The following is a 24,367-nucleotide window of genomic DNA, read 5'->3' as shown; positions in this document are numbered from 1 at the left end:
AAGACACTTGGTTATTGTCATGGCTGAGTCAGGTGGTGAGTGGTAAGGCAGTTGGTTATTGTAATGGCTGAGTCAGGGGAGAGTGGTAAGGCAGTTGGTTATTGTCATGGCTGAGTCAGGTGGTGAGTGGTAAGGCAGTTGGTTATTGTCATGGCTGAGTCAGGTGGTGAGTGGTAAGGCAGTAGGTTATTGTCATGGCTGAGTCAGGTGGTGAGTGGTAAGGCAGTTGGTTATTGTCATGGCTGAGTCAGGTGGTGAGTGATAAGGCAGTTGGTTATTGTCATGGCTGAGTCAGGTGGTGAGTGGTAAGACACTTGGTTATTGTCATGGCTGAGTCAGGTGGTGAGTGGTAAGGCAGTTGGTTATTGTCATGGCTGAGTCAGGTGGTGAGTGGTAAGGCAGTTGGTTATTGTCATGGTTGAGTCAGGGGAGAGTGGTAAGACACTTGGTTTTTGTAATGGCTGAGTCAGGTGGTGAGTGGTAAGACACTTGGTTATTGTCATGGCTGAGTCAGGTGGTGAGTGGTAAGGCAGTTGGTTATTGTAATGGCTGAGTCAGGGGAGAGTGGTAAGGCAGTTGGTTATTGTCATGGCTGAGTCAGGTGGTGAGTGGTAAGGCAGTTGGTTATTGTCATGGCTGAGTCAGGTGGTGAGTGATAAGGCAGTTGGTTATTGTCATGGCTGAGTCAGGTGGTGAGTGATAAGGCAGTTGGTTATTGTCATGGCTGAGTCAGGTGGTGAGTGGTAAGACACTTGTTTATTGTCATGGCTGAGTCAGGTGGTAAGTGGTAAGGCAGTTGGTTATTGTCATGGCTGAGTCAGGTGGTGAGTGGTAAGGCAGTTGGTTATTGTCATGGCTGAGTCAGGGGAGAGTGGTAAGACACTTGGTTATTGTCATGGCTGAGTCAGGTGGTGAGTGGTAAGACACTTGGTTATTGTCATGGCTGAGTCAGGTGGTGAGTGGTAAGGCAGTTGGTTATTGTAATGGCTGAGTCAGGGGAGAGTGGTAAGGCAGTTGGTTATTGTCATGGCTGAGTCAGGTGGTGAGTGGTAAGGCAGTTGGTTATTGTCATGGCTGAGTCAGGTGGTGAGTGGTAAGGCACTTGGTTATTGTCATGGCTGAGTCAGGTGGTAAGTGGTAAGGCAGTTGGTTATTGTCATGGCTGAGTCAGGTGGTAAGTGGTAAGGCAGTTGGTTATTGTCATGGCTGAGTCAGGTGGTGAGTGGTAAGGCAGTTGGTTATTGTCATGGCTGAGTCAGGTGGTAAGTGGTAAGGCAGTTGGTTATTGTCATGGCTGAGTCAGGGGAGAGTGGTAAGACACTTGGTTTTTGTAATGGCTGAGTCAGGTGGTGAGTGGTAAGACACTTGGTTATTGTCATGGCTGAGTCAGGTGGTGAGTGGTAAGGCAGTTGGTTATTGTAATGGCTGAGTCAGGGGAGAGTGGTAAGGCAGTTGGTTATTGTCATGGCTGAGTCAGGTGGTGAGTGGTAAGGCAGTTGGTTATTGTCATGGCTGAGTCAGGTGGTGAGTGGTAAGGCACTTGGTTATTGTCATGGCTGAGTTAGGTGGTAGGTGATAAGGCAGTTGGTTATTGCCATGGTTGAGTCAGGTGGTGAGTTATAAGGCAGTTGGTTATTGTCATGGCTGAGTCAGGTGGTGAGTGGTAAGACACTTGTTTATTGTCATGGCTGAGTCAGGTGGTAAGTGGTAAGGCAGTTGGTTATTGTCATGGCTGAGTCAGGTGGTGAGTGGTAAGGCAGTTGGTTATTGTCATGGCTGAGTCAGGGGAGAGTGGTAAGACACTTGGTTTTTGTAATGGCTGAGTCAGGTGGTGAGTGGTAAGACACTTGGTTATTGTCATGGCTGAGTCAGGTGGTGAGTGGTAAGGCAGTTGGTTATTGTAATGGCTGAGTCAGGGGAGAGTGGTAAGGCAGTTGGTTATTGTCATGGCTGAGTCAGGTGGTGAGTGGTAAGGCAGTTGGTTATTGTCATGGCTGAGTCAGGTGGTGAGTGGTAAGGCACTTGGTTATTGTCATGGCTGAGTTAGGTGGTAGGTGATAAGGCAGTTGGTTATTGCCATGGTTGAGTCAGGTGGTGAGTTATAAGGCAGTTGGTTATTGTCATGGCTGAGTCAGGTGGTGAGTGGTAAGACACTTGGTTATTGTCATGGCTGAGTCAGGTGGTGAGTGGTAAGGCAGTTGGTTATTGTCATGGCTGAGTCAGGTGGTGAGTGGTAAGGCAGTTGGTTATTGTCATGGTTGAGTCAGGGGAGAGTGGTAAGACACTTGGTTTTTGTAATGGCTGAGTCAGGTGGTGAGTGGTAAGACACTTGGTTATTGTCATGGCTGAGTCAGGTGGTGAGTGGTAAGGCAGTTGGTTATTGTAATGGCTGAGTCAGGGGAGAGTGGTAAGGCAGTTGGTTATTGTCATGGCTGAGTCAGGTGGTGAGTGGTAAGGCAGTTGGTTATTGTCATGGCTGAGTCAGGTGGTGAGTGGTAAGGCAGTAGGTTATTGTCATGGCTGAGTCAGGTGGTGAGTGGTAAGGCAGTTGGTTATTGTCATGGCTGAGTCAGGTGGTGAGTGATAAGGCAGTTGGTTATTGTCATGGCTGAGTCAGGTGGTGAGTGGTAAGACACTTGTTTATTGTCATGGCTGAGTCAGGTGGTAAGTGGTAAGGCAGTTGGTTATTGTCATGGCTGAGTCAGGTGGTGAGTGGTAAGGCAGTTGGTTATTGTCATGGCTGAGTCAGGGGAGAGTGGTAAGACACTTGGTTTTTGTAATGGCTGAGTCAGGTGGTGAGTGGTAAGACACTTGGTTATTGTCATGGCTGAGTCAGGTGGTGAGTGGTAAGGCAGTTGGTTATTGTAATGGCTGAGTTAGGGGAGAGTGGTAAGACACTTGGTTATTGTCATGGCTGAGTCAGGTGGTGAGTGGTAAGGCAGTAGGTTATTGTCATGGCTGAGTCAGGTGGTGAGTGGTAAGGCAGTTGGTTATTGTCATGGCTGAGTCAGGTGGTGAGTGGTAAGGCAGTAGGTTATTGTCATGGCTGAGTCAGGTGGTGAGTGGTAAGGCAGTTGGTTATTGTCATGGCTGAGTCAGGTGGTGAGTGATAAGGCAGTTGGTTATTGTCATGGCTGAGTCAGGTGGTGAGTGGTAAGACACTTGTTTATTGTCATGGCTGAGTCAGGTGGTAAGTGGTAAGGCAGTTGGTTATTGTCATGGCTGAGTCAGGTGGTGAGTGGTAAGGCAGTTGGTTATTGTCATGGCTGAGTCAGGTGGTGAGTGGTAAGGCAGTTGGTTATTGTCATGGCTGATTAAGGGAGAGTGGTAAGACACTTGGTTTTTGTAATGGCTGAGTCAGGTGGTGAGTGGTAAGACACTTGGTTATTGTAATGGCTGAGTCAGGTGGTGAGTGGTAAGCCACTTAGTTTTTGTCATGGTTGAGTTAGGTGGTGAGTGGTAAGGCAGTTGGTTATTGTCATGGCTGAGTCAGGTGGTGAGTGATAAGGCACTTGGTTATTGTCATGGCTGAGTTTGGCGGTGAGTGGTAAGGCACTTGATTATTGTCATGGCTGAGTTTGGCGGTGAGTGGTAAGGCACTTGATTATTGTCATGGCTGAGTCAGGTGGTGATTAGTAAGACACTGATTTGCTTTCATGAAGGTCCAGGTTACAATCCCTTTCCCATGTTTATTTTTTTTAAATATTTTCTGTGGCTTCTGTCTGTGAAACAGAGTGTTGCATCGCCATGACGGTCCCAAGGCAGGTGTGTGGGTTGTCGCGCAGGCTGCGCTACTACCAGAACGTGTGCACGTCGAGCTACAGCTTCGTGTGGTGGGACTGGGCGCGCTGGGAGCGCGAGCTGGACTGGATGGCGCTGAACGGCATCAACCTTGCCCTGGCCGCCGGCGGGCAGGAGGCCGTGTGGGAGCGAGTGTACCGGCGCCTGGGGCTCAGCCCCGCCGAGGTGGCGGCGCACTTCGCCGGGCCGGCCTTCCTCGCCTGGTGAGCCGCCTTCGCTTCCTTGTTGGCTCTCTTCAGGCCCTTCTGTTTCCTGGTTGCCGAGTGTGTGCGTCCGGACCTGTTGTGAGTGCCGTGTCCCTAGCGACACTTGACCAACCTAACATTTGTATGTTCCTTTTAGAGATTCTGTTTTCTTCTTATGTTAACAAGCTGTTGGATATTTATAACTATAACAAATACTTATTGAAAGAAAAAATAAAAGTGTAGTGTAGTTTCTTAAGGGAATTTAGATAAATAATTCTAAAGTGAAAGGTTGATTAGGTTAAGTTAGCTTCAATTATTGTAGGTAAAATTTGGTTTAAATATTCAAATTTGAAAGGAAAATAAAAATAATTATTTTTCATGATAATTAAAATATTATTTGCAAAAAAATATATATATATATATTTTAATAAACAGTGCAAAGCGAATAGGTAGGGCAATTCCAGTATGTGTGAAATAACTTCAAGAGGGGGGGTTAAAATATAATGTACAGTTAGCAGTTTTATATATAATTAAATATAATGTAGGTCTAAAAAAATTTTAAACTAGTTTGTTTGAATTTTTCACTATGTGAAAATAAATCATTATTTATTTTAACATATGTTAACATTTATGGATTATATTTTTGTGCTTGTTTTTAACTGAAGTGTAGGAACACAGTAGCTGCTTAGAATGTTTCTCTCTTTTATGTCCAGTCTATGTGTGCAAAGTTTTTTTCCCCCTTCTTAGTTTTTTTTTCACATGTGACAAGATAATAGGGTATTTGATTATAGAAAAAATATTGATTTAAAAGTTGTTAGCTTTACAGTAAACATTTTTCAAAACCAATTTGGCCAACACATTATTCAGAAATATATATGATTATTATAAGAAATCATTAATAAAATAATTAAATTCTCATGTTTGACCACGTGATTGAAAACGCACAGGATTGGCTGAATCTGGCGTGACGTCACCTGCTTGTAAACAGTAAATGCCAGTCGAAGTTTTGTACGGTGCATCGGTGTTTTCTTCAAGGTTTTTTCGTCATATTAACTAGTATTCTTATCTAATGCTGACTAAAAGTAATAAATTATTGTAATTATTAGAAAAAATACGATGGAGACCAACTTCATTAAAGCTGACAGTAGAAACCTCCCGAGAATAGACGCAATAATGGTCGGACTATTTTTTAAAAACAATCCCGAATTTTATGCTGCAGAATTAAAAAACGTGAAAGTAGCGTTGTAAGTGTTATTATAAATGATTAAAATATACTTTTAAATAATTAAGTAAATTATAAAAGCCTAAAAACGTTTTATTATTGTAAACATTTTATATAATGTTGACAGATTGATTGGATTGACCATTCAATAACAAAAGTAGGGCTCCCGTTAGAACTAATTTAAAGCGAATAAAAATGAAATGATGTATTTCAATGTATATAGATATAAAATTATTCATCAAATTATCGTTTTGTGAACCACAGTTATGTCAACATTACTTTAATAGGTAAGAGTTCCGTATCGCGTATCCAAATTGGTCTCTTGCTATGGATGGCATGATCCTGTACATTTTTGTTACTGTGGTACATAATTTTTCTGTTTTAGTTCGTCGAAAGATTCTAGACATAATCCAAATTTGTGGTAAAATAATGACTAATGGTCGTAAGTTGAATGCACGATATATTTTACTTTTTATTCAAATCAAGATCATAATTCATTGGTAGATCACGGGTGCGCCATCTAGTATCGAGTAACGAAACGTTACACACGGCTGGATTTCGTTACTCACATTTTTCGTATGTTTTACCCTGTTTAACGCATGCGCGCGCATATTCGATGATTTTACGTTACTAAGAACGATGTTTGTTTATTAAGTATAGTTTGGAAATTCGTCGTCCAAGTTTTTTACTGTTTATAAGAAAGTATTTTTTTACAAATTAGAAATATGTATGTTTTTGTTTTTTATTATCGCGTATTTTCACGTTTTTTTGTTCTTATCTTAAAAGAGATAATATAATAAAACTGCTCTAATGAGATTTAATTGTTACATGGTTAACAAAAACTGTTAATTATCAGATATTAATAGTTTATATTCTATTTATTATTATTTACGCGACGTCATACTGTACGCGTACGCAATACGACTCGATTCGTTGCTGCAACATAATATAGCATTTTATGCTGTATCAGAAGTAACAAGTAACGTAACGATACGATAGTAACGAGTACTAATTGTTATAGTAATGAATACATATGGGTATGCTTTTTTTCATTACTTTTACACCTCTACGTGAAAGCTAACAGTTTGTTTACAAGCATGTGACGTCATGACATCAGGTGACCTGCAAAAATGGCATCTCACCGTTTTGGCGGCTTTTTTATTCATTTAAACTTTGATGGTGATATTCATAGAAAATAGATAACTTCACAAAGAATTAATCAAATTGCTTAGGTATTATGTCATAATGAACAATTTTAGACATTTACCTAAAACCTGTCAAATACCCTATTGCCTGAGCTGTCACTGCGCTAGGAGTGTTAGTGTGGGCCTGTATCCGGTCGATCGTGGTTCACTGTGAATTATGCACCAGAAAAAAATGTTATCGTAGGTTGTTAGGCTTTAGGAGTCTTTGCTATGAGTATGCAACCAGATGTTTGCTGCAAGATCTATACAAGTTTTTTCTCTTTGCCGCCCCGCTGAATGAAGCTGGCATGCCGTGTTTCTACCCGCTGATCTGAAAACTGTGAACTTTAACATCTGCGCATTGTTTTGATTTTTACGGACAGGTGTTTATTCTTTTCACTATGCTGTTTGTTTCAATGTATTTTTAAAGACCTGCCAGACACTCTTCCGTAAAATACTTTAGCTGATAACGTGGATGTTAGTAATGGTTCCGAATTACTGTGTCAAATTCAGCTATACTATAGTCTCGCAAAAATTTACGTCGCCAGATGTAGCAAAAAAAAACTCCACATAAATAACCCTAAAACATTACGAATATCCTTTGGAAATATTGTCCCCATCCGAGGAAATAATCTTCTGTGATCCCGAAATTTTTTCCAGACTTTCGAGATCCCGCACAGCATGACTGATATAATTTTTTTTCGAAGTGTTGGTATTCGAAATTGAATCGAATACGAATAATAAAATGATCGTTTTGAATTTTGAAAATTTGAATATTCGCGCAGGCCTACTTACCAAGTCATCAGTGATTGGTTTTCAGCCGTTGTATGTATAGCACGATACAGGTAATCTGAATGTTTTAACATTCATGTTACTGACATGTTCTTGGTTAAGACCTGCAGTTTGTCACCACCCACCACCTCCGGCTAGCTCAAATTAGGTGATGAGTGGAACATACAGGTTAGAAGCAGGTCACGAAGAAATTACTGCTCAATGTTCGATGGATTACTTGCTTCTTTTATTCATGATAAAATCACACCACATTTCGTTTAACAGAGCACACAAAAAAAAATTACATTATATTGCCCAGATCAGTTCCGGGCAGCGACGGCTGGACAAAAAACTTTGTCGCCTCGCTGTGAGCTTTGCCTACGACTACGGTCAGAAATTTCTAATTTATTAAAATGTCCGAAGAGAAGAAAAAAAGATTGTTAGGCTTCGCTCGGACCATAGCCGTTAAGTTGTAGTTCAATATTACATTGTTTAATGATGCGAGCCATCGCCCGACCACGACCTCTCGGCACGGTGCTCAGACAATGACTAACTTACCAGCCTTCCTTTCCTTCCTGCGGGCAGTGTTCCGGGCTCGCTGACGTAATTTTCAGCTAATCATGGCGCATAGCAACAGAAACTCCCACGAAATGCTTACTTCTGTTCCCACGACGCAGCGATTTTGTATCGTTCTCACACTCCGGTGACCGTGACTCGCACGCCTAGCTTGTGAAAACAAAGCTCCGGTTGTGGAAATAACGAAGGAAAATCACGTCAACACGCCTTCCCACACAGAGATGCCAGCAAAAAAAAAAATACTTGAAATATAAATTTATGAATTTTAAAATTATAAACAATAAACCTGGTGAAATACTTTACGTCCAACTTCAAAAAAAAAAAAAAAAAACTTTACATCATTTGAAAACCTAACCTGAAATTTGACAAAAAAATTATGACAAAAGATTATTACTGGATTGCATGAGGAAGGCTGTAATCTGGGTTGTTACAAGTTGTTAGCAGGAATGAGAGCCACAGTCACGGAAGGGGTGGGGGTTGCAGGCAGCGCATGGGGAACCTCCGCGGCTGGGCGGGCCCCCTGCCCGTGTCCTGGCGAGCGCAGTCCGTGTCGCTGCAGCACAGGATCCTGCGGCGCATGAGGCAGCTGGGCATCACGCCCGTGCTTCCCGCCTTCGCCGGCCAGGTGCCCCGCGCGTTCCGGCGGTGCGTCTCCGCTCTTGCCAGGGTCAGGCAGTTTACTCTCAGTCGGGACAAGTCCGGGATTTTCATCAGCGATTGGCAGAGACCTGCGAAATTCGCGAATTCATTTCGCGATAGGCTAAAATACAAATAGTTACACCTCAGTGCTGCCTCTGCTATTGACTCACAACTCACCTGGAGGACTCTGGGCCAATTAGAAACACCCGGCCAAAGCTGTATCGAATCACAGGCTGCTACGTTGGGACGTCTTAAAACACAGCAGCCAATGAGTGGGTGACATTTGATCAAGTGTACTTAGAACTATGGAGTTCATCCTGCAGGTCATTGAACCCGCGAATTTTTCCGGTCCCTAGCGATTGGTAGAGACCTGCAAAATTCGCGGATTCGTCGACCTCTAGGGTAGACTCCACAGTCCTTTAAATACTCGCGGAAACGACACCTGTTCGTTGGCTACTGACGCGTGAGACGTCTCGACTAGGCTGTCCGTAATTCGGCACTTTCTTGGTTTAGTGTTTCCCATTAGCTCACAGTTTCCCCGGATAAAATGCCGGCCAATCGCAGAAGCGGTACGAAGGTGTAGTTGTTCTGATGCTAGCCTATCGCGAAATGAATACGCAAATTTTGCATGTCTCTAGCGATTGGTAATTCAAGTGCAAAATGTCGTTCGTACTCCAGTCTACCATTACCCAAGCTGCAAAAACATTTCTTTTCAGATCGTGTCATAGCGCACAGTCACTCTATTAAATGGCGTATGCACGGTTCTGTTTCAATTTTTATTTTGTTTTGTAATTGTAGGACAGATTTCGGGAGGCTAGATTTTACTTACCTCTGTCAGAAACTACAAAGTATATATTGTTGCAAATATGTAATAAGTCTAGGAAATTTTTAAATTTTTTTTCAGGGAAAGTCAGGAAAATATTATTTTGGAGTTGTATGCACATCCTGTTAACAAATTTCCACCTCGTTTTCCTTTTTCCTTTAATTGATATTGCATCAAAATAAAGACATTAATTAAATGGCCCATTTCAGTTTTCATCTAAAATATTTTAAGAAATTAATATATAATTTTAAATATTTTTTAAAAGCATTGTGAGATTGTAATTGCATTGGGTAGTAAAATTTTATTAATGATGAAATCACAAAAATTTAAAAAATCTCTTGTCCTTGATGTGTAATACAAACAACCTTACTTGGTAGTGATTGAAAGGTGATGTGCTGCATTTCATTTTAGCAAAATTTGCAGTGTTTCACGAAATATGACAGAATTGTGATAAAATTAATTTATTTACTGGAAAAAAAAAAGTTGAATCTTTCTGAAACATGTACAAAATGATAATGCGCATGATGCCATCTGGACTATTTTGTTAATCTGCCGTGTCCATAGAGAAAAGAATGATGATAAAACTCCAGCACTTCAGCCTCTTGCGGGCAAATCGTAGATGCCATTGGTAGTTATGAAAATTTTAAAACAAACAGAGAATTTTTCTATTTTGCCTACCAAATATCAAATATCAAATATTATATATAAATATTATATATATATATATATATAAATATATAAATATTTTAATGCCGCAGATCTATGTTAAATCTTTATTTCTTTCAAGAAAATATTTTAATGTTAGGCCAAATTTGATGTAGTAATAGGGAAAGGTAACTAAAAGTTTATAGTAATAATAGTAATTGTAATCTTTATGGTTAAACAGCGGTTTTAATTTTTTTTCCAGCTTTGGGAAATAAAAATTAATAAAAACACACTAACATTAGCAAAAAAAGTTTTATTTAGTAAAACATATTAACTGAAATAGTGCGAAGCACCTTTGAAAAAAATACTCCAAATTTTCATTGAATAAAATTTTGTAAGAGCATTTACACATTACAATGAATAAGTAAAATGTTTGTAGTTGTAGAGATGTATTTATCACAATCTGTTCGTACTCACACACTGTCTGTGGTCATAATAACACCAAGATGTATTTCAAAACACGCTGCAAAATTATGAAGTTCCTTACTAGTGTTACTTTTTAATGTTATTTTGATTGTTTTATAATTGCAGGCTCTACCCGGACGTGAACATGACTGAACTCTCAGTGTGGAATAACTTTCCAGATGAGTATTGCTGGTGAGTAACCACATGCATGAGTTGTCATTTGTAAGAGTAGTATATTTTCATAAAATGTATGATCTGTAAATGTTTCAATTTCGTTGAATTCTTTTGTCTTTGTTGCATTGTTTCAGCCCTTACCTAATCGAGCCGACAGATCCACTGTTTCAGCACATTGGAAACCTCTTTCTCACTGAGGTATGAACATCATTTTGTATAGAGCAAGTACAAATACGGAAATAACAATCATGTCATGATGTCTTCTGCCTGAAATAGGTTGTTACTAGGGTTCTGCGAATATTCGAAATTTCCGAATTCGTGTTTGAATTTTTTGATATTCGATTCGTCAATTCGAATCAAATTCATGTTACAATAATTCGAATTGCAAAATCTGTCCCGGATACACTAATATATGACATCCCCCCTCCCCCCCCTCCCCCCCCCCCCCATGTTTAAAAAAAATGTAAATGGACGATTACATCTTCCACTTACAAAAATTATACAGCGAAACCCCTTATTTACATTACCGTTATTTACGTTTTCCCTTTATTTGAACTATTTTATGTCTGTCCTGTTTTAACCTCATTTGATGTAATGCAATAAATTCCCGTTGTTTACAACGCGCCTATTGCTTTACGCAGTTTACGCCGTTCGTTCTGATAAAACTGCATACTAACTTAATTAATCCTATTACAAAGTAATCTGGTGTGTAAATCGTGTTTTAAAGACGTTTTTAAAAGTTATAAACTTCATCTTTAACGTCTTGGGAGTAGCTTTATACAGCTTATGAAAACGTAAGCAGCACCAGTTTGGTTGTGTTGATTCCTGTATTCCTGTATAGAGCGTGCGCACGTAGTCGAAGATTTATATCGATAGCTCGCAGACTGCATGCACGCACGCGCTCTGTCAGGAACCGAGTTAACCCGCACGATCATTATGCGTATAGTTACAAATCACGTTCTTGTAACTGGTTTCTTTTTTTTTTTTACGTTGAATAAAATGGTTTTATTGCATCACTCATTAATTTTAATTATTTGGCGTGCTTTCGCAAGGTCTACTTTTTATTTTTTAAATAAACATACTTTCCATGAATAGGTTTTGTTTTTATGGATTACTTTACAATTTTTTTTGCATAATAGTAGCACCCACGGTCTCACCCCTAATTTTCAAACTTGATTTTAGAATAAAATGTGCGATGCTTAAGTGATGAAACCGGTAAATCTTTTTATTTTTTTTTTGTACAACTTCTTATGCTGTGATATTTTTATTAATATATTTATCCTTGAAAGTCAAACATGCTAAATAAGGTAAACTGTGATACTTTTTATGGTCTTCCCTTTATTTACAATTTCCCGCTTTTTTCATTCTCTTTATTTTTTTTTTTTCAATTTTTCTTTTTATATTCTCAATTTCGATTCGAAAAATATTCGAAACTCGTGAATTTTTTTGAAATTCGATTCGAATTCGATTCGAACTGAAAAAATCACAATTCGCAGATGTCTAGTTGTTACTGGATGTTCAGATGTGTCGATTCAGTGCTATCGCACAGGGTTGCTGTTACTTAAATGTCACGTGATTGCTTGTGTGGACATGTGTTAATGTTAATGGGCATGTGGACCCGACTGATCCTATCTCAGGGCCGTGATGTCACCCTGTGTGACTCAGCTCTCAACCCCCTTTACTGCTTGCAGTCTAACCTGCCAGCCCGCTCTGAGCGGCGGGCACTCCACACGAATGATGGTTGCCAGAGGACTCTTAGGACGTCCCACATGCCCCGGTTCCTGCACAGGTGTTACACGTGGTCGGAGGATGAAAGATACACGGCATCTGGTGAAAGGATTCACTGCTCACGTTGCTTACTCAGACAAGCTTTTGCAAAATTCTACATGTTACGTTAAACTGAGAGAAAGATGCTAACTAGAGGTGTAAAAGTAACGAAAAAATGTGTACCCGTATGTATTCGTTACTATAACAATTAGTACTCGTTACTTTCGTATCGTTACTCGTTACTTTCGTATCGTTACTCGTTACTTCTGATACCGCATGACATGGCACATGCTATGTTATGTAACAGCATCGAATCGAGTCGTATTTCGTACGCGTACAGTATGACGTCGCGTAAATAAAAATAAATAGAATATAAACAATTAAAAATATTTGATAATTAACAGCTTTTGTTAACCAAGAAACAATTAACTCTCATTAGAGCGGCTTTATTATAATATATCTTTTAAGATAAGAACATAAAACGTGAATATACGCGATTATAAAAAACAAAAACATACATATTTATAATTTGTAAAAAATACTTTCTTACGTTGTTTCTGTTCGAATCTAAAACTTTGTCTACACACACAATACCTTTAATAAACAGTAAAAAACTTGGACGACGAATTTCCAAATCATACTTTTATTAATAAACAAACATCGTTCTTTGTAACGAATACGCGCGCGCATGCGTGAAACATACGAAAGATGCGAGTAACGAAATGCATTCGTGTGTAACGTTTCGTTACTCGTTACTAGATGCCGCACCCGTTACTCAGTAACGAATACATACGATTTGCTACAGCTCTAATGCTAACTGCAAATCAGGTACGGGCCAGGACATCATGTGGCCTGGCCTAGAAGGAAGCATCATATTGTTATTAAAAATGCTCCGTGGACTTAAAATATTTAATTAAAGCAGTCTACCACCCGGAGTAGGCATCGCGGAAGAAAGAAAATTTTTAATAAAATTACTATGTGCGGCAGATGTTATACTATCAGTTATTACTATGTGCGGCGGATGTTATACAATCAGTTATTACTATGTGCGGCAGATGTTACATGATCAGTTAAGAAACACGGCGAGAGCAACAAGGTGCAGAAGATGCGTCCCATCCCGTGCGACGATCGGAAGAGACTGGGCTGTATTCAGGGTGTCATTGCGGCAGGAAGCTTCGGGTTTACCATTAGGCCTCGAACAATGACGTGGAGGAACAAGGCAGAGAAGTGATGCCCTTAACAGCTCAATTTAAACATATTTTCCCTGAATTAACATTACATTAAAAAAATTACTAATTTCTACTTGAGTTCCAAAAGTAGTCTGCCCGCGTCGGTTAGTTCTGCATGGCACTGCTCAGTTCTTATGTCTAACTGTGAACATTTACACACTAGGGAACAGTAAATGAAAAGATAAAGATTGATAATTAATTATTTAAATAGTAATTACGCTAGAGGTGTGTGGCACAGGCTCTATAAACGCGTCTCTTGCCGGGCGGACAAACACACGCACTCGTAGGCGGGCGGTGTGAATGGAGGGCGATGGTGGGAGGAGTTGGGGGCCTGGAGGGGGCTTAGCCCTGGACGACATCAATGGCGTGCAGAACAGATATGCACTTGTACGCAGATCTGATTTGTTGTATTCGTGTAGTTTCCGTGACATCACAATGTTGTGTTGTGTGTTGAGGTCGTCGTTACAGTGAGGGTTACCTCTCGCTGGTTGTGATGGCCAGGTGACTGCAGAGTTTGGGACCAACCACGCCTACTACTGCGACACCTTCAACGAGATGTCTCCCTCGTCGGGCGACGTGAGGTACCTGGCGAGCGTCGGGCGGGCCATCTACCAGGCCATGCGGTCCGTGGACGCCAAGGCAGTGTGGTGCGTGCGTGTGAGGCGCTTTGTGGTGCTTCCTAGTCGGGACTGGAAACTGTGCAGTCTCACAGCGATTATTCATTATCATTACCTTTTTTAATTAATGTAACCGGGATACATTGAGTAATATGCAGTGGTTTTTGCCATCAGTATAAGCTACCATGAAGTCTTGGAACCTGGAATTTTTAGGTCTCCTCGAGCTCTTGAAATCTTAATAAATATTTCCCAAGCTTCGAGTCAAGCTCGAAATGTAATATTCATCATGCATACTAAGTGTATGGCAGTTTTATGTGTATATGTTTTATTAGCATTTATGGTTTAATTTTCAGTCCAATTTAGTTTTAAAAAACAAGAAATTTTGGTTTTATTGTTTTTGTTTTTCATGTAACAATTTCTTTAAAATATATATTATATTCCTGGAAAAATGACACTTAAATGTCCCGTGATACTAATTTCTCCAAAATAGTGTCATAGGTTACTCCATGTCTCTTCGCCTGTGGCTCTCATCCAGTGAGTGCTCTAACTGTGTATTCTAGCTTCTAGCATGCTTTCAGTCTCTGTGAGGCGCTGGGGTTTACTTGTGGTGCTCCTGTCTCCTCTCTCCTCGCCCTCCATGCTGACCCTGCCTGAGGCAGTTCCGCACAGGCAGCAGACAGGTGACTGCCTCACGTGTTGGTAGGGTCAAGCAGAACTGGGAGTTCGTGGACAGACCTCTTTTCTGGACTCAAGACAGGGTGGAAGCGTTCCTCACATCTGTGCCACTGGTGAGTCTGATCACAGTATCATTCGTAATGTTTGTTATGTTACTGCACCATAAACAGTTGTAAACAATTAACTACTGTACGTATAAGCAATCTGAAAGTGGGCTTGAATGTGTAAACAAAACTTAGAAAAATTCATAATAAAAACACTAAAAGAAAATGAATAAAACACACGCAAACATCTATTTAAACTTCATGTGTCTTTTATTCACTGAAACAGATTAATTACTATAAAATTAAGTTTTACAATGGGATCTTAAATATAAGCGCCATTAAAAAAAAGTGAGCGGCCCCAGATATATGTGTAACATCTAACCTCTGTAACGAGCAAATTCATGTGTTCTCATGTTTCCAATGCACTTACAATACAAAGCTCTGACACAAAATTTAACGTGAAATTCTATTAAATAATGCCAAGCATGATAAATACATGCATTTTGTGTTTTAAACTAAATTTCTGAACACGAATCACATGTAGTTTCAGCAACGATTTCTAGAGTTCGCTGTCGGAGCAGCTACGTCGACTATCTAATCTTTCATTTGCAGAGCAAAATTTTAAAATATATAATGAAATGGCTCCAATAAAAGCTAAAAGACGTGAAAAAACACTGCACCCTGGCATTGGACTTAATTTTGACAAAAAAAATTATTAAAATACTGCCCATATTGTTCAAATTCAAGTTTCCTTTGTCTTTGTGAATTTTGGGTTACACATTTTCGTTCCTTGACTTCCGTCACATGCCGCCTACCAAGAGCTAAGATGTTGCACATCAAAAAAATTAAGGAAGATTCCGAAATGGGAAAAAGTGCTGAGATGAATATATCTGCTAATCGAAATCAGGCATGTTTCTTTACACGAACAACTGATTTGAGTACACAAACTGGTGTTTGACAAATGACTATTGGTGGTATGCAGTGGTTCAATAATTTCTTATGGATAGAGACCTGCAAAATTCGCGGTTTCGATGGCCTTCGGGATAGACTGCACATACCCCTGTACACTCGGGCAAATAACGCAAGTTCATTGGCTGCCGAATTGTAAGTCGTCTCAGCTGGTTTGTCTGTGATTCGATCCTTGGTTGAAGGTTTATAACTGGTTGAGATTCGTCCAGATGAACAGTAAGCCAATAGCAAAATTATCTAAGAGGTATATGTGTTTGAATTCTAGCCTATAACCGAATGAATCCGCGAATTTCGCAGGTCTCTACTTATGGATCGTTGGATGTTCATGGCGAAAATAATTTCAAAGAACGGTTTGCGAACAGTTCGGCTTGGGTTCAGCTCGCAAATGTATAGTCTCTTAAGAATTGGAGGTAGTGTTAAAATGATCTAACTGTTTGCCCCCGTCTGTTGGGTAACGAATCAGGGCACGGAAGCTTGGTTGTAACTCACGATGCAGGGCCGAATGATCGTCCTGGACCTACAGTCGGAGCAGCACGAACGCTACACCGTCTTCAACTCGTACTACGGCCAGCCCTTCATCTGGTGCATGCTGCACAACTTCGGGGGAACGCTGGGTCTGTTCGGCTCGCTGCACATCGTCAACAACGTGAGTGTGCGGCAGTGCTGCGTCACTGGCGGTCTTTGGTGGCAGTATAGACAAATGTCATTTGTTATTTGATATTGAAGTTGCACAACATTTCCTATTGATTAAATGGAGGTGAAAAGTCAGCTAGTGTAATTATTGAAATTCTTTGATGTAGTTAATAATTTCAATTTCTCTAGCCTACCTCTCTCAGTTTTAAGAATTGTTTCTAGAAGTTTGTGTCTGAAAGTCAAAATTACAGTGTGTCAAAAGTATGTTAAATACTAATCTCGTGACTAGACCTGTTAATGACGTGTAAACAAATTCAAATGAAATATTTATATTTGCGTGTAAGGTTTTGTGCAGATGGTGACAATATACTTCGACAAGCACAATATCACACTTTATATAAATAACTTAACTAAAATAATTTATGTTAAAAATACAGATGGAATTTGTTATCACTCTCGACTTTAAAGCATCTGACAATTCTCTCATTTGAGTAAGTTATCTTTAAGATAAAATGTTAATCATTTGTGTGTTATTTATATTAAACTAGCTTCAGTCCGCAGAGCGTGGACTACTGGGTACGTAACTTGCAGTACCCGTCAAACAAAATAGCAACATGTTCTTTCAATATCAAGTTCCATCTATACTATCTAATATTATTTAGTTCGGGATCACGATTCCGGAATTTAAATGCTAAATCTAAAGATGAACAAGTACACAGTCTTTATATACAAAGAATATGTTCGATAACTTAAAAGATTCTAGTTCGGTGAAAATTGTTCGTCTTGTTTAAATCGTAATTCGTGAGGATACTTCTTTAATCAGCGAGTCTTCGGTTGATGGGGTAAGGGACCAAACCTTGCTGCAGAATACCCACGAGACGTGTAGGTTCTCGTAGAATCCTTGGTTCGCCTCAGTCAGGACTGCGAACTTGGTGTTGCTCCTCCGGTCTCTAGCGGGCGGCAGGAATACGCGCCGTCACGACTCCATCCTTCGGGCTGTGGGCGGCAACTGGGCTGGACTGCACGACGGTCATCCTTCCCGGGCTCGAACTGCGACTTTTCAATCTTCGACAGGATTCTTCTTTCTTCAGGATGATCAACGGCATCTATTCTTCGTAGTTTCAATACAATTTATATTCATTGGACGCTCTCTTGAATCTGGATATTCGTCGACCTCTCTTCTTAAATAATTGTTTGAATTCTTGAAGTTTGAGTTTTATCTTCGTTGATTCAAATTAGTAGTTTCTTCAAAATCTCATTCAATATTAGCATTAATAAACATTTTTAATTCTTCTATAAATATTCAACTATCAATTAATGTCGAAATCGTTGCGTTTCTAGATGTTGCCTTCATCGAGTCTCAATTCGTTCTAAAGAATCTTTTTCACCGTTACTAATAAACGACTCTCTTAAAGCTGTTGATAAAACAAAAACTATTAAAATTACTGCCCATTACTGTCGTTGTTCATCTTTAAATTAATATTGGTTTCAAAAAATACTGCTATACTAGCTTTGACAATTATTTAAAATAAAAATTAACATAGAGTAATACATAGACAAAATGATAACCAAAGAAATTTAAATCTGAATTAATCATAGATTACAAATGTAAACATACGGAATAAAGTGTAATTAAACAAAATAAATACTAAGGAAATTAAATATTTACTTTCTATAAAGGGTAAATATTACCTCTATAGAGGTAAGAAATTTCATATAAAAATTGTAGCATTACAGGATCCTGCACCCCCTCCTCCCCAAAACCATTTTGAGAATTTATGAGAAGAATAAATACGTATGGTTTTTTTTTGTCATTCAGATGGATTATATATGCCTGATTATAGTTCAAAGTCATGGTGACCTAGTTTGGTATTTGCATTTTATTGAGATGAATAATTTGATAATATTCTGATATTTAATTTTTTTTTTATTTAGAAAAACCATTGAAGTAAATTTTTTTACTAATTTTCACAGGGTTCTCCAGAGCATAACTTTAATTATTCTTAAAAATAAAAAGTATTCTCGTCTTGGAGAAGCTCTCTTATGAGGTATGGTAGCATTCAACATATATTAGGACTGGCTGACGACACCCTGAAGACTGACTGGAACTGAGATGACAGACTTAGAATCTGACAGAGCCCTGACTTCGACTAGGACTAGGTATAGGACGCTACATGATGGCAGACTTAGTCTTGACTCCGACTATTCCTCTACATGATGGTAGACAGCCTGGACTCCAACTAGGCCAATATATGATGACATGTGTATCCCAAATCTGACTTGGTAATGGCTTGTATCACCTTAAAATCTAAGACACTTTCCTTCTTGAACTTCCACTGTGAAGGCCAGCTGTGTGGTGCTTGTCGCGGTCCTGGCGTGTGACGCGCTACTGACCGACTCGAAGTGACCAGTGGTCAGCGCCCACATTTCAAACTGGTCACTTGATGTGATGCAACCTGCTTTCCTTTCTGGTGGAGTTACTACCCGACACCCACACCCAGTGTTGCAGCAGTGGATAACCCAGAAAAAAAAATTTAATTTGAGGGCACTGGAAATTTTACAAACGTGACAGTATCGACATGAAATTTTCACACACTGCAAGTTCATGAGTCACCCAACAAATTGCTTCTGTAGTGCTCAACATTTTACAATGAAGCAGTGACATGTGGTTTTATAGGTGAATAAAAATACTTAACAGAGAGGATTTTCAACTGAATCATCAGTTGTAATGAATATGAGTAATACCGAAATAAATTTTATTGAAATGTGTTTGAAATAAAGTTGTTTTTTTTATCAAAGAACTGCATCAATGTTGCATGAGTAATGGGAGTGTATTTAATAATTAGTTTTTTGGATAACATTACTGCTTTTGTAAAACATAAAGTGTATGTTTAACCTAATATTTTGAGGATGTTATATTAATCACCAGTTTTTTAGGAGAAAAAAAAGTTCATGAATGTGGTCCTTTACACATTACCTCAACTGCCATCAGATGTCAACTCCCTCAGGACGCAAACACCTCCCCCCCCCCCCCCCCCCCAAATCCTTCCAAAATTCCCGTCTCTCTCTTTAGAGCCACAGCATCAGCAGCGCCTGGGTGCTAGATGCTGCTGCAGGGACCTCCAAGGCTAGTCTCCTGTTGCGTGAGGGGGAGAAGGCAACTATTCTTCCCTTCCTCTCACCACCAGTTGGCACCATGCTTGCTCTCCGATGGTTACCCCTCATCCCTGTCCGGACGTGGTTCAAAGAAGGGTGTGGTTGCTATTCGGCCCCCAGTCATCAATCTGCCTTTTCGCCTCTCGGGACTCGTTGCCGCGACCCACTTCTTCCTCCGCCGCTGGAACTGCCTGCGACCTTCGGCATGAGAGCTCGCCGGACGCTGCCGCTGCTTGCCTGCCGTTGATTCCACGGAGACAAGCGTTTTTTCAGGGACGCTCCATGCTTACCCCTCTCCGCCCAGTTACAGGCACCTGATCTTGGAAGTTACTGTTCTCGGCCATCTTTTTCGGGACTTGTGCCCTCTGTGTACAGATGCCTTCCTGCTGCATTGTGCAGCCAGTGTGACTAGAGTAAGACTGCAACAAGATAATTGCAGAAAGTTCCATGTCCAGTTTCATTTTTGCTTAACTCATTTGCACTCAAGGGCCAATTGTCTCCCGACTAGTATTGTACCTACCATCGCCTCATGCATGCTCTGGTGAGATTCCTGAAGGAGACGCGAGGCAGACAAGGTGTTCTCGGCTTCTCGCGGCTCTGCTTCCTTGAGGTGAAGTAGCCTCCGAGTCTCTGACTAGTGTCTCGACCCGTCATCGCCCAGTTCAGAGGAGAGGAGTTCCTAGTTCTCCTAGGTCTCTCATCTGGTATTCTAAAGGTTTCAAATCATTTGTTTTTATATTTCTGGTAACTTGCTATAGTCAATAAAAAATGCACAATTTTTGTCTGCAATTTTTATATTTTGTGGGCTTACATCCCTAGTCAATTAGCTTCTAGCGTAAAGAGTGCTGTTAATAAGCTCAATTAAGTGATTGAAAAGTTATTTTTCTAATATAAAATTAATAATGTGGAATTTGAGGGCTTATCATACTTTTAGGACAGAAAAGACTGTAAAATTTCTAAGAAATGCTGATACCATTTCAGAAAGTGTTTGAAGGCCGTAACTTCATCGCCAACTCGACAATGGTTGGCACCGGTTTGACTCCCGAAGGCATCAACCAGAACTATGTGGTGTACGACTTGATGAACGAGATGGTGTGGCGCACTCGACCGACTAATCTGTCCGAATGGTTAGCTTGAACAGGATTTCACATTTGTTTAATGTTACTCTTTGTGCAATCATATGTTTTAAAATTTAATTTCTGTTTAATATTATTTGTCTAACTATATTTTTATGTACGTGTTACATTTCTAGAACATTGGGTATTGTTTTGGTAAATGGAAGTATGAAAGACAGGTGCACGACATGGCTACGCCCATTTCCAGACAGTTGATCAGTTGCCGAGATGTTCGGGTGCTTCCTGTGTACAATTCTTATGATGGGGGGGGGGGGGGGGAAAGGCAGGTGTTAGCTCTCATGGAAAGCTGCAAATTTATCAGAGTTTTTGTGCCAGCAATCAGAAACAAATTTGAATTCGTCTGTTTGCTCTTTTACGGAAACGCCTTGATGCGAGGGTAAAATAAATTGTGTACTGATATGTCCTTGTACATAAGAGGTGTGTTGTGATTGGTCGGTGAGGTGACGGTGCTGCCTCTTCCCTGCATGGCTATAGGCAGTTGCGTAGCGTGGTCAATCATTGTTCAAGTGCTGTACCGAAAGGATGTGCGAGGCAGTGTGGTTAGAAGCTGACATTTTAGCATCTGGGTTCAAGGCCGTGCTGCATCTAATGTATTTTAACTTTTTTTTTTATGTGACGTCTAATAAATCGATGAATGCTGGCTGCACGAACGAAAAAGTGTCCCGTAACGCACATTGTCCCGTTACGCTGTGTCATGTTACGCTCATTGTACGCTTGCGCCGCATCTATCTCTCTTCCACTCGATTGGAACAACCATCAATTTGACTTTTTCGAGGCACATTAAACTTGAAACACTCCCATTCGTTTCCAACTTTTCCTATCAGTGTTCTATCTTTAACAGAATAACACAGATTGGAAGAAGTTGAATAGCAAACATATAAAAAAGTTATAGTTAAAATAATCTCTTCATTAAAGTAATAAACATATTTGAATTAATGAGTGCAAATAAAAGTATATTTATCAATTAAATTGTAGATTTCATTTCACTCCTTCTTTGCATCCATACAAAATAGTGATAATTCAATAAAAATGATTCAATTTTATTCATAAAAGTATGCAATCATTTCATCAATGTTTTGTTATGACGTCATGTTAAACTATCGTCCGTAAACCGACTTTACAGACAACCAATTTTTTTTCCTTTCAATTTTGTGATGTTTTTAATTAGAAATTAGGCCCCAGACATGCGACGCAGGTACGGGTGGCCAAGTGGTCCACCAATATGACGAAGTCGCTAGAAACATTATTTTTTTAAGGCACAGGACTGCGAGGAATGATTGGCAGAAAAGAGTGAGGGTTTTTTTCCTGTCACATCGTGTAATGGGCATGTAATTTTCGATGTATGAAGAAATAAAATCCAAAATTAATTTCTTACTCTTTTTTTAGATGATATCATTATCAGTTTTGAGAAAATTAACAGAACTTTACACCTAATTTCCTGCAACATCAGATGGAATATTTTTTTCAAGTGTTTTCGCTTTGTGCAAGGAACAATCACTGTCTTAGACGGGAAAGATGTGACTTTCCACATTGGATTATTAAATGTGTTCAATTTAAAACATTTTGGCACTAAAAGGATCCGCTCACTGTTGGTTTCTTGTTGGTGTCGACTTCACTCGGAGGAGATGGACTGTGGAATCACAAATATACCTTAAATATTTCAAATATGAAATTATTTTCTCAGTCAGCTGGTTGGCATCTTGAAGCGGTGTAAAACTGGCAGTTTGCCTAATAGATTGTATTCTTTAGAGTGGCAATTTATTCAGCTTTCAAATATTTATTTTATTAGTTATTGAACTTCTATTCAGTTTTTTTTCTAACTGTGCCTTCCAGCTAGTCTGACTGCCTGGCCTTTGCTTCAGGCTTCAGCCCTGTCCACAAAGGCACCAAATTTTATCTTAACTTAAGCCTGTTCCAACTAACAACATATTAGGAAAAAAAGCTTTGTTATACATTTTATGGACCTTAATAAAGCACTTGGCAAGTATCGTTATTGGCAGCGGTGTTATGCCACGCGAGGTGCCACGTAGTTAGTTGTGTTGACCAAAAAAATGGACTGGTTGATGGTGTTAACGTTGGTACGTGGGGCCTGATTGCAGGATCACTACGTACGCTGCGCGACGCTACGGACAAGATAACCCGCACGCTGCCATCGCTTGGGAGCTACTGAAGGTGAAGTACAGTTCTTGCTCGGAGTGTAGGTACAGCCCGGGCCAGAAGTCGTGCGAGCCAACCGAAGGGTTAGAGGGGCGTGGTGTCACTCACCGTTCGTATACTGTACCCGTTAAGAAGATGTTGACTGGCTGTTTGTGTAAAGACAGTGGAGCCCAGGGACCGTTTCCAATCCACTATGTCGTCAGATTTAAGAGGTGGGTAATTACAATTACTTCGACTGAGTTGGGACACACGATCAAATATCAGCAGTATTGAATGCTAAAAAGTAAAAACATTAATTACGTACCTATTTTGTGCATGAAACAAGCCGTCACCATCTTGCATTAGTTGTATTCATGAATGTAAGAGAGACAGTACTAGGTTTTTGCTGGTTCCTTAAGAGAAAACTTGAAACAAAATCGGACACAAGCACTAAAGAATTGGAAGAAAATTTTATCTAAATTAATGAATAATAAAAATGGTGATGTGGCTAGAAACAAAGGAACTACCGTATTTAATCGCATAATGTCCGCCATCGCATAATGTCCGGACCTTTCTTTTTAAATACTTGAAATGGAATTTTTTTAAATCCGCATAAAGTCCGCACTAGACAAAGCAACCTTGGCCACCCCTGAAAGGCACAGTAACGGGATGGAAAATTACCGACGCTGTCAACAATTTTTTGACCTTGAGTTGTTCATTTCTCCGGAGCGGTCGCTGAGAGGGTTTTGTAGCGTGGTGAAACCGTCCGAACTCAGAAACTTGCACTCCACTGGGCAGCTGCCTACGCCGTCACGCGAGTTGCAAGGGGATGGGCTATATATAGCAGAAGCCAGTACACGTCAACTCACACTACGTCACAAAGTAGGGGAGGTAGCGGAGAAGTGGTGGGGGTACATGCGCACGGTTTTTTTTATACACACAGTAGGCAAGGGACAGGGAGGGAGGCTCGCCGGCGCTGGCTAATGCAGACATTAGACATCTGCCCCGTGCCGTCAGTGGCCATCTCAATGTAAGATTAAAAAAATATCTTTTCTCGCAAAGCGTTTATTTTGTGTAGGCTGGCTGCGGCTTCTGAACGTAGGAGCGCACAAGCGAGTGAGAAAAAGAAAAAAAAAATGAGAGGCGTCTTCCACTAATCGCCGGCACCCAATTATCTCGTCACCTGTCACATTTCTCACGTCCGCTGCGGAGGGTCGCCAGTCACCAGCGCTCTGCTAGTAAACTAATTATGAGAGAACAATTTTTTTACTCTACACAAAACGTAAAATTTTGGGGAAAAAATTTTTTGGACTTCACCTCATAATGTCCGCACCCCATTTTTTTTGTCAAAAATGTAGCCTAATTACTGCGGACATTATGCGAGTAAATCAAGTACTTGCATGAGATGAACCAATGTGTACATTCCTGTTATTGTAACTCATTGAATCTCACTGGAAAAAATATTTTCCATGTTAAAAGAGCTTTTTTAAATATTTATTTATTAAATTGTAACGTGCCTA

At 40.1% G+C, this 24,367-nt stretch overlaps 1 protein-coding gene across 2 annotated transcripts in view; it reads left to right on the top strand.

The window, feature by feature from the left end:
* The window catches only part of LOC134530105 (alpha-N-acetylglucosaminidase), a 45,439-nt gene that overhangs the window by 7,115 nt on the left and 13,957 nt on the right, over window positions 1-24,367 (top strand). Inside the window, exons 4-12 of one of the 2 annotated variants that reach the window (XM_063364702.1) lie at window positions 3,786-4,004; window positions 8,223-8,384; window positions 10,438-10,503; window positions 10,620-10,683; window positions 13,983-14,128; window positions 14,802-14,886; window positions 16,283-16,432; window positions 20,557-20,702; window positions 22,811-22,883. In XM_063364702.1, coding sequence (XP_063220772.1) covers window positions 3,786-4,004; window positions 8,223-8,384; window positions 10,438-10,503; window positions 10,620-10,683; window positions 13,983-14,128; window positions 14,802-14,886; window positions 16,283-16,432; window positions 20,557-20,702; window positions 22,811-22,883 — 1,111 coding nt within the window. The remainder of the gene's footprint in view (window positions 1-3,785; window positions 4,005-8,222; window positions 8,385-10,437; window positions 10,504-10,619; window positions 10,684-13,982; window positions 14,129-14,801; window positions 14,887-16,282; window positions 16,433-20,556; window positions 20,703-22,810; window positions 22,884-24,367) is intronic. The other variant, XM_063364703.1, reaches the window with a different exon arrangement.

The sequence above is a fragment of the Bacillus rossius genome, chromosome 3 (assembly GCF_032445375.1).
Source record: "Bacillus rossius redtenbacheri isolate Brsri chromosome 3, Brsri_v3, whole genome shotgun sequence".
Taxonomy (NCBI): Eukaryota; Metazoa; Arthropoda; class Insecta; order Phasmatodea; family Bacillidae; genus Bacillus; species Bacillus rossius.
Note: the sequence above shows the minus strand (reverse complement) of the source record. Positions and strands in the feature narration are given on the sequence as shown.